The following is a 17,119-nucleotide window of genomic DNA, read 5'->3' as shown; positions in this document are numbered from 1 at the left end:
AACACCAAAGTTATGACATTTCCAATCGTTCAGTTATATGGCAGCTATAGGATATAGTCGGCCGATCCTTATGAAATTTGGTAGGTCGGATTGGCTGGCCAAATATAACACCCATAGAAAATGCCAACTTCCTAACTTTACAAACACCAAAGTTATGGCATTTCCGATCAATCAGTTATATGGCAGCTATAGGATATAGTCGGCCGATCCTTATGAAATTCGGCATGTCGGATTGATTAGCCAAATATAAAACCCATAGAAAATCCCAACATTCTAACTTTACAAACACCAAAGTTATGGCATTTCCGATCAATCAGTTATATGGCAGCTATAGGATATAGTCGGCCGATCCTTATGAAATTCGGCATGTCGGATTGATTAGCCAAATACAAAACCCATAGAAAATCCCAACTTCCTAACTTTACAAACACCAAAGTTATGGCATTTCCGATCGTTCAGTTATATGGCAGCTATAGGATATAGTCGGCCGATCCCGGCCGTTCCGACTTATATACTGCGTGCAAAGGAAAGAAGGGTGTGTGCAAAGTTTCAATTCGATATCTTTAAAACTGAGAGACTAGTTCGCGTAGAAACAGACAGACGGACAGACAGACGGACAGACGGACAGACGGACAGACGGACAGACGGACAGACGGACAGACGGACAGACGGACATGGCTATATCAACTCAGGAGGTGATCCTGATCAAGAATATATATACTTTATAGGGTCGGAGATGTCTCCTTCACTGCGTTGCACACTTTTGACCAAAATTATAATACCCTCTGCAAGGGTATAAAAATTACAAAGAAAATGTTTGGAAAATCGTTTTAATGGCAGAGGAATGCTTGACCCAAATAAAAACACATTTCATCTTGGTTTTGTACACATGAATTTTCACTTTTATTATTTTTCTCAGTTTCTCGGCTTTTGTCATTTCGCATTTCCAGCGCTTACACGCTACCAACTTTAAAATTGCTCTCCACTCCATAGCGCCAAATATATATGCCATTAAGATATATTTATACTTTTTCGGTTTTGCTTTGTGAGATGTGCTTATGCTTAGATAATTCAAAACTCGTCCTCGCGACTCACAGGGGAGGAAAAGCAAAGAAAATGTGGAAATCCGAAGTTGAGAATGGGAGAGCGGAGTGTGAGGGGAAGTACGAGCATGGGTACGTGTCAATTATACGTTTCTTAGCTGGTATTACTCTATAGCTTAGACCGAGTCGAAAATTATACTATGTGAGTGGAATTCTCAAGTTCCGGTTCGCGTTCTGCGCCAGCCATTATATTTCAGCAAGTTATGACAATAGGTTCGTTTTACTTTCGAGTGTTGTAGCTTCTCTAAATGGACTTTTTGCTGCTGTTCGGCTTGCTTATGCTGTATTTTATATTACTTGCCACCAATCCATCACTCAATCGATCCAGCTTACAAAATGTGGTTCTAGTCTTTGCGTTTCTGTTTCTTGTTTATTATTTTTTTGCCTTTACTCTTTAAATGTAACAAAATAATTTACGATTTTAAATGAAAACCATTAATTTTGTTTTTATTTTATTAATATTTTATAGCTAGAGCTAAGTTTAAGCCTGTTCGCATGCACTAAACTTGCATTCAATTTTTTTGTCATATGGTTTTTCTCTTTTTTTGCGGGGTTTTTGTAGTATATAAAAATACCATTTATTGTGTGATCTTAATACTTATCTCATTTCTTAAATTTGTCTTTAAATATATATAATTTATGTTTATTTTTCTAAACTTCGTTGCGAATTTTTATTGTTGAGAAATGAAGTGTATACAAAGCTACTGATATTCCAATCAAAATCGTCTATGCCGCCAAAAATGATTTATCTCGTCGGGAGTAAATGCCTTGACCTGGTTCTAAGCTTCAAAACCTTCAGTTCCCAATCGGCAAGCCAAGTGCCAAAAAATTCAACTAGCTTATACTTTAAAGACCAATCGAATGATGTTCAATTCGTATTCAAACATTATCTTCATTTCAAATGAATTTAATTAAAACATCTTGAACTGTTGTTGAACTACGGAACCGTAAAACAGCAACCACGAAGCGATCTGCCCCAAAATCTCGAACTGAACCAGTGCCAACAATTAATCAACAACGATTTGCGGATATATGCATCTTTAACTCTTCTCTTCAGGTTGTGGGCTTTAGGTACACAAGGTAATGTCATCAGGGTACAAAAATGTGTGGGAATCCTGTTCGCAGGTGTCTGTGTTTTTATACATATGCATGTATTCGGAAAGGATCTCCTGGAGATGTGTGTAATGCATTTGAGTAAGTATATTTCGCTTACTGAAGATGCCTCGGCACAACCATTATAGATACACTTACAACAAAAAAAATACTGTCAAGTTAACTCAAGTTGACTCGATTAAGTGTTAAGACTAAGTGTAAGCCGTGGATGCGGAGATTTATACTTATTGAGCATTCGGTTTAGAGCATACGTTGTTAGATTTTTATCTATTTCTATTTTCTCTCAATTTTATTTTGTACATTTTGTGTTTGGGTTCCGGTATTTTGAGTGACAAGTCGGATGAAAAATATGATGTATGGCGTATTGTCAGCCGTTCTCTCGTTTCTTACTTTTTGTGATTATTTTGGTTGTTAAAGATACTGTATAATTTAATTTTATGACAACAATCCCGGGTATCAATCATATTTCAAAACTAAATTTATCTTTACAATCGATTACTGAGTTCAGCGAAACCATACTGCGGATGTATTTAAATTGCCTTTATAGTGGAACAAAAAAATTTAAAAAATACGTTTTCAAATACAAATCATGGGTGAGACTTGAAAAGGAAAAACGAGAGCTCGACTGAATATGCGGGTAAGAACTATATTAATTAATAATGTAATTTACTTGATTTTTGGTTTCCGCGTATTCAGCATTTTAATTTACGGTTCGCTTAGTCGGACATACATATTGGATATATAGGTTGATTATACATATGTTTATATACGATAATATGTTTGCGTGTATATAGATGTATGCGCATATAACCGTAGACTTGTACATAAAGCAAAACAGACATAACATTATCCTTCCTATATATGTATGTTTCGGTATCATTATCTAAGTACGCATATATTTTGTTAATTCGATTTGTTGTTTTAAACACACACTCAATTTTCTTAGGTCTAATTATACCTCAATATATAGTAAATCAAATTTGGCTCTCGGGAGCCCCGTTCTTGTATAATTTTTTTTTTTTCTGCTTGGTTAAATATTATGTTCTCGCCTCACTTGTATATCGTTAATATATCTTTATAAAAATTATATAATTTAAAGCTTGTTTGTTACGTTCCAACTAAATGTACAAAATTTCGAATTCCAATCAACACCTAAAAAAAGAGCATTAATGATTATGAACAAATACAGGGCTGTGCTGAAAGAATATTTTACAACATTTTTAGCAACTCAAATCGAGCTGAAAGTCGTTGCGTCATCTTGGTTTCGTTAATGCTAATTTTTGTTTTTCAAACATACAACTGAATTTTCATAAAAATCACCCTGTAAATTGTAGTTTTTCTTCTATCGCTTTACATGCTACTGTTTTTTTATTTCCTTAAGACTACTCAAATACATATAATATACGTAATTCGCTACGACGGAAGCTTGTTATTTACACTCTATTTTATTTTTCTCGGAGTAAACCATACAAGAATTGAGAATCCTAAAGTAAAATATATCCTATTTTAAAACATATGTGGCATATCTGTCTGACTACATTTGTGGTATTATTGCGAACTTTAAAGAGCTGTGTTGAGACTTTGAACTACTTTGAGTTGACATCTTGGTTCCCGGTTCTGGACTGCTATTAAAAATAAGCTAACGATTTTCTCTTTTCTTTTTTTACTTTAGGAATATTGTTTGGCATTTCAGTCATCAGCTTATGAAACTAAAGAGATAAACAAAATAGTAAAATTAAATTAAGGGCAATTGTAAAACTTAGATACAATTAATATATACAACCTCTCGCACAATTTGGTTTTAGTTTTTACTCTGCTTTTTTTTCGCAAAACTAATATCTGGTAAAAAACTAAACTATTTGTTTCAACTAAATTTATGTGTTACTTTCATTTTTTTGTTATCCGACTTTGGTTTTTTGTTTTTACGCAATACAAATTTAAGATTACAATAAAATGTTTTTGTGAAGTTCTCACTCGGTTTTTGCTATCCCAATTTTTGGTTTTTTTTCTCATTATAGATCGAGAATAAATATATTTAATGCGCTGGTGAGGCGCAAGCAAATTGTGATTGCCCCAAAACAAGGAGAACTCATGGGCGATTCAGAGTTCACAGTGAGCGTGGGAGATGCTGCCTAAATTCAGGGGTATAATTCAAAGGTCCAGAGATATTGACCGTTCATTAGCAGATCCTCGACCAATCCTATTCGCTTAAAGATTTTATAAATCTCCACAAAGCTGCCGAAAATGTTCACGCTTCCCGCTTGATTTAAAATGATCCAATGAACGTGGATACCCGAATTCTTGCTTTTGAAAGTGTAGTCCTGACTGGAGCATACGATGTTTTTCTTAACAACTGATTTCGGAATGATTGTTGTTGTCCTTGTACCGCTCCGCATATCCCTGAATGGTGAACGGTGAATCGGCACCACCTGATGATCCCGTCGAGACGTCCCCGTTCATCACTGCCGCCCCGTTGGCCACCACCCCGTTGACGACCTTGCCCTCCGCCTCGTTCTTCACCTGCACGTTGGCGTACGACTGCTTGGCACTGCCGTTGGGCAAGCCCTTGGTCAGCGCCGATGGATCCAGCGTGATCCCGTCCAGCTGGGAGGCGAAGGACAGCGGCGGCTGGATGGTGGTCGGCGTGGGCTGCGGGGTGTCCAGGCTGATCAGCTTGGCCTCCTCCCCGACGGCCGGAGGCCCTCGTGGATGCTGCCGGCCACTGGCGGTTCCGCCTTGGCCTTGGCCTTCGGTAGAATGAAGGACGTCTCCCAGCAATCTCCGTTGGCGGGGGCGACACTCTCCACCGGCCGCGGATGTGGAGCGGCGGGGGAGGTCACCGCCGGCGGGGTGCAGGAGCTCATCTGCTGGCGCTGCGACTCCGGAAGGTAGCCCGAGCTGCTGGCCAGCGAGGGATTACCACTGCCACCGGGGGGCAGCGGCACCAGGTAGTCCGGCACTGCCAGACAGAACTCCTCGCCGTTGGGCGGCCGGATGACGGTGTCGTCCCGCTCGGAGGCCGTGGGTCCCAGGATATTGGGCAGCGGGGCATTCATTATGCTCGCGTCCTGTGTGCAGGCGGTCAGGTGCTCCAGCAAACTGATGAAGGTGGGCCGATCCTCGGGCGTGGGGTTCCAGCAGTCGGCCATCACCTTGTATATGGAGACGGGGCACTCGGTGGGCGAGCCCAGGCGACCGCCGCGCACCACCAGCTCCATCACCTGGGTGTTGTGCTGACCGGGATATGGTGAGCGGCCCAGACTGAAGACCTCCCACAGGAGGATGCCGAAGGACCACACGTCCGTCTTGGAGGTAAATATGCCGTCGAGGAAGGCCTCCGGCGGCATCCATTTGATGGGCAACATGGCCTTGCCTCCCTTTCGGTAGTAGTCCGATCTATAGATGTCCCGGGACATGCCGAAGTCGGCGATCTTCACCACTCGACCGGGACCCTTGCTGCTCAGCAGACAGTTCCTGGCGGCGATGTCCCGATGGATGAACCGCTTGCTCTCCATGTAGCGACACCCCTTGGCCACGTCCAGGGCGCAGAAGAGCAGATCCTTCATGGTCAACAGGGAGGGACGTTCCGGGGTGTTCCTGTTCTCCCTCAGGAACTTCTGCAGATCCCCGCCGGCGAGCAGTTCCAGGACTATGTAATACGGCTGGCGATCGAAGCAGACGCCTATTAAGTGCACCATGTTCGGGTGATTGAACTTGGCCATTATGGCAGCCTCCTTCAGGAAATCCTCCTCCTTTTCCCGCTTGGGATCTTCGCGCAGGGTTTTCACTGCCACGCCCATCTCCACGGCATCCCCGTCTCGGTGGCGATAAAGTGCCATGTAGACCTCACCAAAAGCACCTTTGCCCAGGGCACTGAAAATGTGAACAATTAAAATGTTAGTTGCAACATTTGGGTAGGTAACTGGACTCAGTGACTCACTTAACCAACTGGAGGCTATCGCGAGCCACTTGGGGCAAGCTGTTGACGTCGATGTGGCCATTGAGGATGCCATCGCATCCGTAGTTGGGATTGAAGTTGTTCAGGTTGGAGTCGTCGATGTTGTTGCGCAACCGTGTGAGTTGGAGATCCTGCTCCACGAGCATCTTGTGGCGCTTTTTCGACTGCTTCTTACGTTGATAGCGATTGTCTGCGGCAGAAATAAATAAATCAAATCAGCAATGAGCATAAACACAAATTATATATTAAATGTTAAGCTACTTTTCAAGATTTAAATAAACCTATAGTGTGTATAACTAAAATCCCTTTAAAATATTAAGTAGCCCCACAATTCTAAATAGGATGAGCTTTGGTAAATATCATTTGTAAGCCTTTCAAAACTGTGTAATTTGTATTTTCCTGTATTTTTATAATGTTTTATAAGGATCCATTTCATATAAAAGGAACTTCCAGTCTACTTACAGAGCATAAAGATGAGTGCTGCAATGCAGATGAAGAGCACGGCCAGCGAGATCATCAGGATGGAGACGAGGTACTGGAAGGACGACTGGCCCGCCTCCTCGCGAATCTCGCAGGCGGTGTGGTTGTCCCTCTTGAGACTCCAGCCATCGGGGCAGATGCACCGCACCTTGGACCGAAACTCGTCCAGGGCGACGCACCTGTAGTCGCAGCCGCAGCCCTCAATCGCCGGGATGATGATGATGGCGCCTGGTCCACTGCTGGCACCCGCGTGCACGTCGATTGTTTCCCGGAGGCTGCGGCTCATGCTGATGTACGAGCTGCCTCCCTCGCCATTGGACTCGGTTAGGTAGACATCCCCGCCGGCGTAGCCACCGCCTCCTCCTCCGGTGTTGCAGCCCCCGCCTCCGCCGCCAAATCCACCCTGGCCATGTCTGTGCACGGAGGTGCCGTTGTCTGCCAGCTCCACGTAGCAGGAGTGACCACCGCGGCCGCCCTGGAGCAGCGCAGCTCCGTTGGTGGGACTCAGGGCCTGGTCCTCCTTGGCCCGCCAGCCGCCTCCTGGTCCAGCGGTCTTCTTGTTCAGGGGCTCCCCGTTGATCTGGCCACTCTCTGGCGCCAGCAGGGGCTTCCACTTCTGGCCGTGCTGGAAGTCCTCGTCTATGTACTGGCCTATTCCCAGACCGCCTCCGCCGCCAGCCACTAACAGAGGCACTGCCTCGTTTTTGGCCTGGTTAAGGAGGAACACGTAGGAGCCACCGCCTCCGCCGCCGGCGCCATTTTCAATGTAGATATTCTTCACCATATCCTGCTTGGAACGGAAGCTATACTGAGCCAGATCCAGGTCGTGATCCGTGCCGCAGCCGGCTTCTTTGAGCACTCCCATGGACTTGATGCAGGCATTCTCGCCCTGCTGACCCACCAGGAAGTACAGTTCCTCGTGCTTGTGGAGCTCCAGCACGGCCACCGCCACCGATCCCCGAGAGCTGCCCACTCCGCCCGATCCCAATCCTCCACTGGCGCCCTTCGCAATGATTCTGGTGTGGATTAGGAGTCAATACGTTAGTATGAAAATACCCCAATTGGGAGGATCATTCAGAACTCACGTGTAGTGACCCTCGTGGGGAACCTTCCACTTCTGCATGCCCTTGTAGCTGCTCTGGTCCTCCACCACATGGACTTCCCGAAGCACATGCGACTTATTCTGCTCCCTGTAGGAAGCTTCACATTGCGACTGCGAGGGTCCTATCATGCCACGGGTGTCGCAGCTGGTAAGCTCAAGATCTGGAGAGAATGGTGCAACATAGTGGGTTAATATGGGGTATGATAATTTAGAAAGTCCTCACTTACAGTTGGTATATTCAAAGTCCTTGTAGGTAGGACTCTTCAGGTTCTGTCGGACATCCCAGTAGTTGTAGCCACCCAGGTGATCCTCCGGTATATTGAGGCCAAAGCACTCTGGACTTAGTGAGAAGTCATCCACGGCCACATCCGAGTAGATTCTCATGCCCATGCGAGCCTCGAATTGCAGATAGTATCTGGGGGAGTTGCAAAGTTAGTACCTCTCTTGACACCGATCTCAACTAGAAAACCCACTTGGACGTTATGTTGGGCAGTACATATTCCGCCCTCAGCCAATCGCTGCCCTGGTTCTTGGTGCTCCACCACAGCGTGGTGGTGATGTTCTCCTTCTCCTTCATCTCCACCACGGACAGATTGATGCTGCCCGGGTTCTTGCCGAACTGGTGGATGAAGAACCTCACCACGCAGGAGTTGCGATAGGCAGAGTCCGGATTTCCATGGACCGACGGCGGCGGATTGAAGGTCTTGCTGACCATGATCGCATTGCTGGCGAATCCGATGATCGAGTTCTTCTCCGTGTTGTTCATGTGCTGGTTCATGTTGACCAGCATGTAGTACCCGCTGGTGTTGTTCTGCAGGTGCTGCATGGTGTGGTCGCCATCCGGGCCGGTGTCGTGGGTGGGCGAGGAGCCCGTGTGGCGCGACCAGGTGAGCGTGGTCTTCCCGGAGTCGCGCCAACCACACCAGTCCTCCTCGAAGTCGCAGCGTCCGCCGTAAGGAATTTTATCTAAGAGGGGAGGAGGTTTAAATTAGGGACCCATCTTGGCACTGACGATTCGGATTGCTTCTACTCACCACACGACTGCTGCTCGTCCTCCGCCTCGTCGCAGTCCCTGGTGATGTCGCAGATCCGCGGCAGGTGGATGCACACCGGCACCCTGTTGGCGGTGCACTTGACCTGCGAGGTGCTGCACTTCTCCGACTTCGTGCCCTCGGGGAAGCAGTTCACCATCCGCAGGTTGTCCAGCGCCACGTGACCCTTCTGGCCCACTCGCAGATCGGGAACCACCTCGAAGACGATGCGGAAGTCGCGGGAGACGCGTCCCAGGCGGTACACCTTCCTGGTCCACTGGCGCACATTGTCGCCCAGGATCTCAGCGGGCACCCAGCTGCTCTCCGCCGTGTGAAGGGGCTCCACCACCACCCGCGACAGTCCGTGGCTCATGTCGCTCTGGTGCATGTACACCTCCAGGAAGCACTTCTCCATCGTGGTGCTGAACTCCGGCGAGGTGAGGTTCAGGGGCCGCGAGTTTGGGTGCACGCGGGCGTACAGGAAGTGTCCGTTGGCGTCGTCGATACTATCCGCCGCCGGTCCTGGCAGCAGTCCAGTGAGGTTCCACTTGGCCAGCTCCGTGCCACTGATCACCTGGAAGCCGTCCGTGTAGTTCACCCAAGTCCAGCTGCAAGGGGTCTCGAAGTTGCACTTCACGCCCAGCTCATACTCGTATTCCGACGAGGGCGTGGCGTCCGTGTGCGGGGCATATGTGTTCTATGGGTGTGAAGAGGTGGAATTTTTTAATTAATAATAACAAAATATAAACCATAGCTAATATTTGCATTTTCAGACTTTTGTCAAAAGATATGAAGACGCTTTTTCCTTCTTAGTTTATGCTTGTGTTTAAATTAGTGACTATTAAATGTGTATTGCAATATTCTTTAAAGATCACAAATATTTATGATTTAAACAATACTGATATTATTAAGGGTCTATCAAATATTTATGTTTTGAGATAATTTGAATCCCAGTTTCAAATAATTCAAATAAGTCTAAAGCAAACTTGTATCTTTTCTGTGTAAAATGTACTCACCGCATTTGGGGATGTATCTCGGATGCGGTCCTTGATCTCCTGCAGCGGATCCGCCGAGGAGGGCTGTGGATCGCCCTCAAAGTTGCCGTGAGTCACTCCGCCGGCGGGCTCATCGGCTTGATTCAGGGCCTTCTTCAGTTTGTACAGCTCGCTAATGGGGCTCTTGCGCTGATTGGAGCGCTTGGGCTGCTCATCCACGCCGGCATACAGAGGGGGAACCTCGTGGAGTAGGGTCCTCCCAGAGGACCAGCTGTCATGGCGGCCATTCCGCTGGGCTGCCGCAGCTGTTCGCCATAACGATCCGCGGATCCCATGCCCTGGCCCAGTCCGTCGATGCGTCCGATGGAGGAGGTGCCGGAGTACGAAGGATACCCGGCACTGCCGCCGGAGATTCCTCCGCCGGGGCCGCCCACCGAGGGATTCATTAGCTCCTTGCGCAGGGATTCAATGCCGCGTCGTCCGGCATTCCCGCTCCCTGGTCGTTGAGCCATCTGGGCCATCTGAGCCAGGCGCCGCTTGTTGTCTCTTCGTAATCCGGGGTTGGCCCCCTCGTAGTCCTCGTACTGAGTGGCCACCGGCAAAGTGGGTTGCGGCAGTGGCAGCGGCTGCTCGTGCAGCCTGCCGTTGCGCAACTGCTTGCCCCCGGTCGCTCCTGGCCAACTGTTGAAGCTGGGGTGCTGGGACATCGGCAGCGAGCTGAAGGTGTGGTTCATGATCAAAGGTCGCTGGGCGAGCGAGGGATCCACCAGCAGGAGGGCCAGGGCCAGCACCACCGACAGCACCACTACCGCCTGCCTGAGCGGTGGCATTCTTGGGGCTCCTGTTTTAGACCAGCTCTCAATAGATTTCACTTGCAGAGTTCTGCCTTGGAAGGGCTCCGAAAAGTGCTTGTAGTTATGGTATGATAGTTAGATGCTTAACTCTTTGGCAAAGGTTGCGACCACTTGGCCCGTTTAAAGTTCTTCAAGTGCAGACAGCTCATTGCTATAGCTTTCACCCAGAGGTGAGTGTGCTCTTTTACCTAATTATGGGGCACCTCCGTTTGATTCTGTTAAGAAAATAATTAGGAAAATTAGTTAACCGAAAAGTAATAGTTAATCAGCGCCATTCACTTTTGACGTTTGACTTTTGAAAAGAGATAATACGGCCCACGTAATGACATTTCATAATGCAGAGATTTAGGATTTGGCCAGCCCACACAGCCACATGCGTCCTGTTTCAAAGGACTAAAAACCGCTCCCCTCGTCCTGCCACCAAACCAATAAAAGTGCTGCCGGCGCACAGGCGAACAATTGACATAGTGAAGCCCAAGGTTCGAAATTGCAATAAGGCAGCCTTTATTAGAGAACGTGTTTTCGGGGTAATACGAGTTTTCCTCCTGGTTAAAAAACCAATCGATGGCAGACCTTCCGATTACCTTGCGAAATCGCATGAAGATGCATGCCGTTGCTGAAGATGCAAGTATTGATTGCGCTTCTTGACTTACGTTGCTTAATTCGGTTAAATTTTGCTGCCATTCCTTACAATTTTAAATTTTTGCAGACAGACAGCAAAAATATTTAACCATGCAAGGGTTATTTTAACTTTTGAATAATATTGACAATATTATCATGTTGTTTCAGTTTTTTCACCGCTTTTCTTAATTATCTAAGACTATTTTTGAAGATAGAAGAAACATGGTTACTTGACCAAATTCTAAGAAAATTTCAAACAAATCATGTTTTCAATAATATTTGCAATTCTAATATATGTTTGTGCTTTTCGTTATTGAATGCCAAGTAATTTCCATAAAACATACATATATTCCAATTAGAAATTATAATTTAGATTCTGTGATTTGAAAAACTTGCCAGTGGCCTGATTTCGTATTTCACATGTCCAAATGGATTTCTTTATAATTATTTGGCTTTTTGAGCGAATCAATTGTATGTGTAGACACAGGCATTTTCCTCTGCCAAAGGGGCGTCGTACAATTTCACTTTTAGCATTTGGCTTTGGCTTTACCACACACAAACACACTCAACAAGATACTGGTATTTTCCTCGCATGTTCTTTTCTTGATTTGTTTCGCTCGTATATATTTTATTTGATTTTGCAGCTAACATTTGTCCTATCTTTTTTTGTGGATACTAGACTTACAAATAGACAAGTGAAAGAGAGAGAGAGAGAGAGAGCAATAGTGAAAGAAAGAGTGATAGAGTGGGGTCAGAAAATTATGTTATTTTTGCTGCTCGCATTTCGCTTTTTCACATTTTCTATTATTTTGGCCAAGCGAGGACCCCAACAAAAAAAAATATATTCCATGTTGGGATAGCGAAAAAGTCGGGAAATTTTCCAGAAAAAAAAAGAAAGTTCCTAAGTATGTGTGTGTGTAACTTCATAGTACGCAAAGTATGCTATACAAAATGGCGAAAACAACAACAAAGCGGAATTGTAAATACTCACACACACAAAGAGTGCCAAAACACGCCTCGTAAAAAAGGAAAAGAAAAGCGAAATTGGGAAAAGCAGCGAGAACGAGAGAGTTTCCACTCCACACCCCTGTCTTGCTGGAAAATTGCAGCGAGTGCAGAAAACGGAAACGCAACTGAAGCTGAAAGTCCTGCGAGTAACGGTGAAGCGGGAAAAGCGCCGAGCTGGGAAAGCGGTAAGCCAACTAGCTGAAACTACACATGCATGCAAAATGCCCTCTCCCCCATTTGAACTGAAATCGAGGAGCAGGAAGCGAACTCGAGATGAGGCAAAAGTTCAAGACTCGGACAAGTGCCAGAAGTTACGAGGGTTACGATGAGCAGCGGGTCCCACCAAAAAACTTTATTTTGTGGGCATTTTATATTTGGACCGTGATTGGAAAGACAATCAATTCCGAATTTATGAAAATGACTCTTTAATTGCTTTAAGTTGAAGATAGGTAAGCTTGATTTATGAAAGCGTAGTGAATTTTACATATCATCCTATATAAAACATCCGTTTACGTCCTATTTATACAATTACAAAAAATTAAAGTGCACAAAACTTGTGAAATGTAGATATTGTATGCTTAAGTTTTCAATTTGAATGTATAAAATAAAAGCACTTAAAATTTATTTTGTTTTATGGGAAATGATAAAAATAAGTTTATTTTGAAAACTGTTTGTTCTTTTTTAATATACGAGTTAAATATTGTTAATAACTTTATATTTGGTATTGATCCACTTATTTAAAACCAATTGACTCCTTATTTTCTGATACTTATTTAGTTATAGTATTCCTAAAGCGACATTTTGAAAAAAATCATTAAGATATCTTTAGCCAATACTAAATAATACATAAATTATTTATTTGATTCCAGTAACCGGAGAGGAATATAAAATTACTTATTTTATTAAATGGAGTCAATGTTAAATTAGAAAAATATATACTTCTGTCGGGAAATTACAAAAAACGCCATTAAAAGTAATTATTTGAAGTAAACTTTTTAAAATTAAACATATAACACCTATCTGATTCCAGTATATCAATAAGTGTAAGTTTTTTCAGTAATTAATGAACTATCCAATACGGTTAATCAAAAGAAACGACAATAATATTTTGTAAATCCCGAAAGGAAGCAACCCAGGAGCACCAGCACATGGACAGTATCCTTGGTCTGTATTTTGCAGATACACACACAGGAAGAACAACAACATTAGGAGGAGCGAGTGGAGGCTGCGTCAACGTCGCAAATATTGCGCTGCCCTCTGCCCCCGACTCCTGGCAGTTGGATGGTGGCAGGATTTGCCAGGATGCGAGACGCAGCTTCGGTTTCGTTGACTGCGCAGGATACACACACACATAGGATATTCTTCGCTACTAATGGCGCAGACAAATTGTTTTGCGTATCTCACAGATACAGAGAAGCCGAGGCGCACAAAAGATACTACACAAAAAACACACCACACACACACGAACAGGCTTAGAAGTAACGAAATTTTTTCTACAGCTCAACAAATTTTTCATTAGATTTGGCACTATTTTTCACACCATTATGGGGCCTTTTTAACAACTTTTTTTCGTTATATGCTCGAATATGTAACTGCTTTTAGCAAAACGCACTCATTTTATGGGGTCTTGAGACATGGAAAAGCTGCTGCTGCCTGTGAATTATGTATAGTGCCTAGGAAAAATGCTTGTTTCAGAAGAAAATGACCAAGTTTTTAGTTACACATTTCACGTTTCCTCTTCTTTTTCATTTGCATTCGGTATTATTTTTCCGCTGATATAGTTGTAACGTTTTCCTAAGCACTGTTTTAATAGCACTGTATTGTTTTTTCTTCAGGGATTTTCTTGTTGGTTTTTCTTGTTGTTTTTTCTTGGAGGCCGTCTATCCGCGTATCTGTGGGATACTTGCGCGCACGACGCTCGGCAAACGAAGACTGAAATGTGAAAGGGGAAATTCGACAGTGCCCGGCCAGCATCCTTGGCATCGGTATCTCGCGTCGGCGGCTAAACGAATATCCTGCGCTGAAACCGAGCCGCAGGATACCCGAGCTCGCAGTTACAGATGCGATTGAGTCGAGGAAATTTCCCGCCGACTCGCTGGATTTCCACGGCATCCACTCGTTTTCTCAGGCGGCGAAAGCTGTTGCTGTTTTTGATTGAATGTGAAAGTGGTGGTGGGAGGGAGGGGTTGTCGGTGACAGTGGCGCACTCTGGCGGTCGGCATAAGCCGGGAAATTAATGCAAACTGCTGGAAATTGAATTTAGCTACATCAGCCGCTGCAGTGGCGAAACCCGCTTTTCCGGGGGTTTTCGAGGGGGCCGATGGGCTTGCTTGTGCGTCAGTTTCAGTCGGAGCTGCGTTTCCTCTTTCAATTTGTAGTGCATTAGGCCCCATCCTGCCATCCTTCGTCCTGCGATGTAATATCACCTAATCAGCGCCACGGATGCGAAACAAATGCATTTATCTAGGTCTTTTCGCTCGCCCGAAGAGTCTGACGTGCCAGCTTTTAAGCTGGACACCTGCAGTCGAAATTCAAGATAGCCTGCTCATAGCAATTGACTCTACACCAACACCTGTTGGTTCTGCCCATATTTGCACATCTTCCGGTCTCTGTTTTAAATTCATTTAAATCCACAGGAAATAATGCAAAATGACTGCATTTCCTTTCAGCTTTGAAATGGTAATCTGTCCATTTACTCATGATAAAAGGGCAAACGGCTATATGCCAAATATAGAAACCAGCTCGGGCTTCATCTGTGCGGAAAAACACATGCATGCAATTGCACCGCTGATTTGTCCTTAGTGTTTTATAATAGTTAATATATATACTAAGGGAAAAATTAATTAAACCCAATGCTTAGGTGTACATTTATTAAGAACTGGAACGTAATGAGTCATTTTCTCAGGCAATGCCATTTATATAAATGTAAAACCCCAATTCTAATTAGCAAATCCAACCTCTAGTCTTTAGAAATATATCATGAAAATTGATCAAGGTTAAAACACAAGTCTTAAGAGGTATGTCACAATCCAAAACAATAATTGGCTTATTATCCATTTTCACATGAATCTCGCAAAGTATATCTGTGCAAAAGAGCAGTTGAAACAATTACATTGCCATATTTTCTATAAGCAAAATAATATTATTACTAAAAATTGGCACAAACAACATCAACTAATGACGACAACAAACGGAAATGGGCGACACAGACGAAGCGAAAATTAATATAGAATCACGAAGATGAAAGTACATGTGCGGATATATGTACGTACGATAATATATACGTTGAACACGCCAATATAAGCAAACATATTTATAAGTGTCGGCGGCAGCTGAAGGATCGCCGACAGCAGCGAAAAGAGAAAAAGACTGCAATGATCACAAGAAAACCTCATAATTGGTGACAGACTGTGTGACAAAGAGTTTACAAAGATTTTTAGCTCACTTGAGGGTTTTGATACACCACAACACCTTCGAAAAATACCCTTAAATATCTGTCAATTAACTCAAATCTATTAGTAATTTAGGTTTTCGCTTCCAAACGGTATATAAAATATTTTAAAGATCGCAGCAGTTGACTGGATATTTTTGTCAGATTTATAAAAATGTTGTCTCATCTTTCGATATTTTGTTCTATTTTGCATCAGCAAACGGGCCATAAAATGTTTAGAGATGCGCAAATTGCGCGAAGTGCTCCCAAAATGGGACATAAAATATTCAGTATAAGCAGTTCGCGTCTAGCAGATGCACTTTGCCAGAAGTATACATTTAAAAATAGATGTCGGATTATATAGGGGAGCACTCACGCAGTTCGGGGGAAGTGTGCCCGGCACGTGTCGCGGTTGAAGAAGGAGTTAAACGCACTATTTATATCACTCGGTCTCTTTTACGAATAAGTATCTTGGGGATTTTCTCTGCTATCTGGTGCGACATCCGCTGGACGACTGAGCGGTACGACTGCTCGACGACGACTGACAAGAGATTGGGCCGGCAGGCAGCTGAGATCGGCCAGAAGCTGAAGAGCGATGCGGAGGCGTCGTCCGAAGAAGACGCCCGAACTCAGGCCATCTCATCTGGCATTTGGCATCTTGGCACTTGGCATCTTGCACAGAACTCAAATCCGCCGGGTCGTTCCGTTCCGTTCCGTTCGCTTTTCCCACGGCTGCGGTATCCTTGGGTGCGTGTTTGTTTATTTGTTTTCGTCGCGACGCGTCAAGTGGTAATGCAATTGAAATTGACTTGTGCGTTTCACCAGTCGCCGCGGGGAGGTGGCGTCAGGACCAGGACCTCGTCCAGTCCTTGTCCGTCCTGACCCCTGACCCCTGACCTCAGGCTGGCCTACCTGCCGCCGTTCGAGTTGGGCAGACCGATCAGGCGGCAGATTTATGTGTGCGTCCGCTGCATCGCAAGGGGAGATATTTTTAGCCACCGTTGCGACAGCTCTTTCACTTGGGGTGCCTGTGGCTGCGAAAGTAATTAATGATTCTGCGGCTGAAGCAGCCTTCGCTGAAGCGGAGCGGAAATTGGCGAACTCTGCGGATCACAGTGGGGCCATCAGGAAGAGTGGGCCACAAATCACAGCAAAGGCCTGGTATTTGGCCTCTTTAGAGCAAAAAAGAACGAACCATGGGATTTTTATTGATTAATATACCCAGAGTGGAACTTGAATTCATATCAGTGGGAATATAATTTATAAAATAATTGTAAATAATTTCTTGCATATAGTAAATCCACCAAGAAATCTTATTCGTATTTGAAGCTGCTGCTTAGAAGTCTCAAGCTCACTAATTTTTATAAATACATAAAATATATATATAGTTGTTGCAGCTGTAGAGCTGTACTGAAATTCTTGTG

The 17,119-nt window shown here is 44.6% G+C and overlaps 1 protein-coding gene across 1 annotated transcript; it reads right to left on the bottom strand.

Annotated features, from left to right (window-relative positions):
- Positions 1 to 3,565: 3,565 nt before the first annotated feature.
- LOC108039376 (ALK tyrosine kinase receptor) lies at positions 3,566 to 16,221 on the bottom strand. Its single transcript, XM_017116377.2, is given in 11 exon segments — positions 3,566 to 4,918; positions 4,921 to 6,089; positions 6,157 to 6,364; positions 6,637 to 7,670; positions 7,740 to 7,917; positions 7,984 to 8,171; positions 8,230 to 8,722; positions 8,791 to 9,484; positions 9,804 to 10,021; positions 10,024 to 10,851; positions 16,072 to 16,221. Coding segments are annotated over 10 exon segments (5,127 nt in total). The 5' UTR covers positions 10,613 to 10,851; positions 16,072 to 16,221; the 3' UTR covers positions 3,566 to 4,562.
- Between the last annotated feature and the right edge of the window lie 898 nt (positions 16,222 to 17,119).

The sequence above is a fragment of the Drosophila rhopaloa genome, unplaced genomic scaffold, assembly GCF_018152115.1.
Source record: "Drosophila rhopaloa isolate 14029-0021.01 unplaced genomic scaffold, ASM1815211v1 contig_115, whole genome shotgun sequence".
Classification (NCBI taxonomy): Eukaryota; Metazoa; Arthropoda; class Insecta; order Diptera; family Drosophilidae; genus Drosophila; species Drosophila rhopaloa.
The sequence above is the reverse complement of the archived record's forward strand: the minus strand, read 5'-3'. Positions and strand labels throughout refer to the sequence as shown.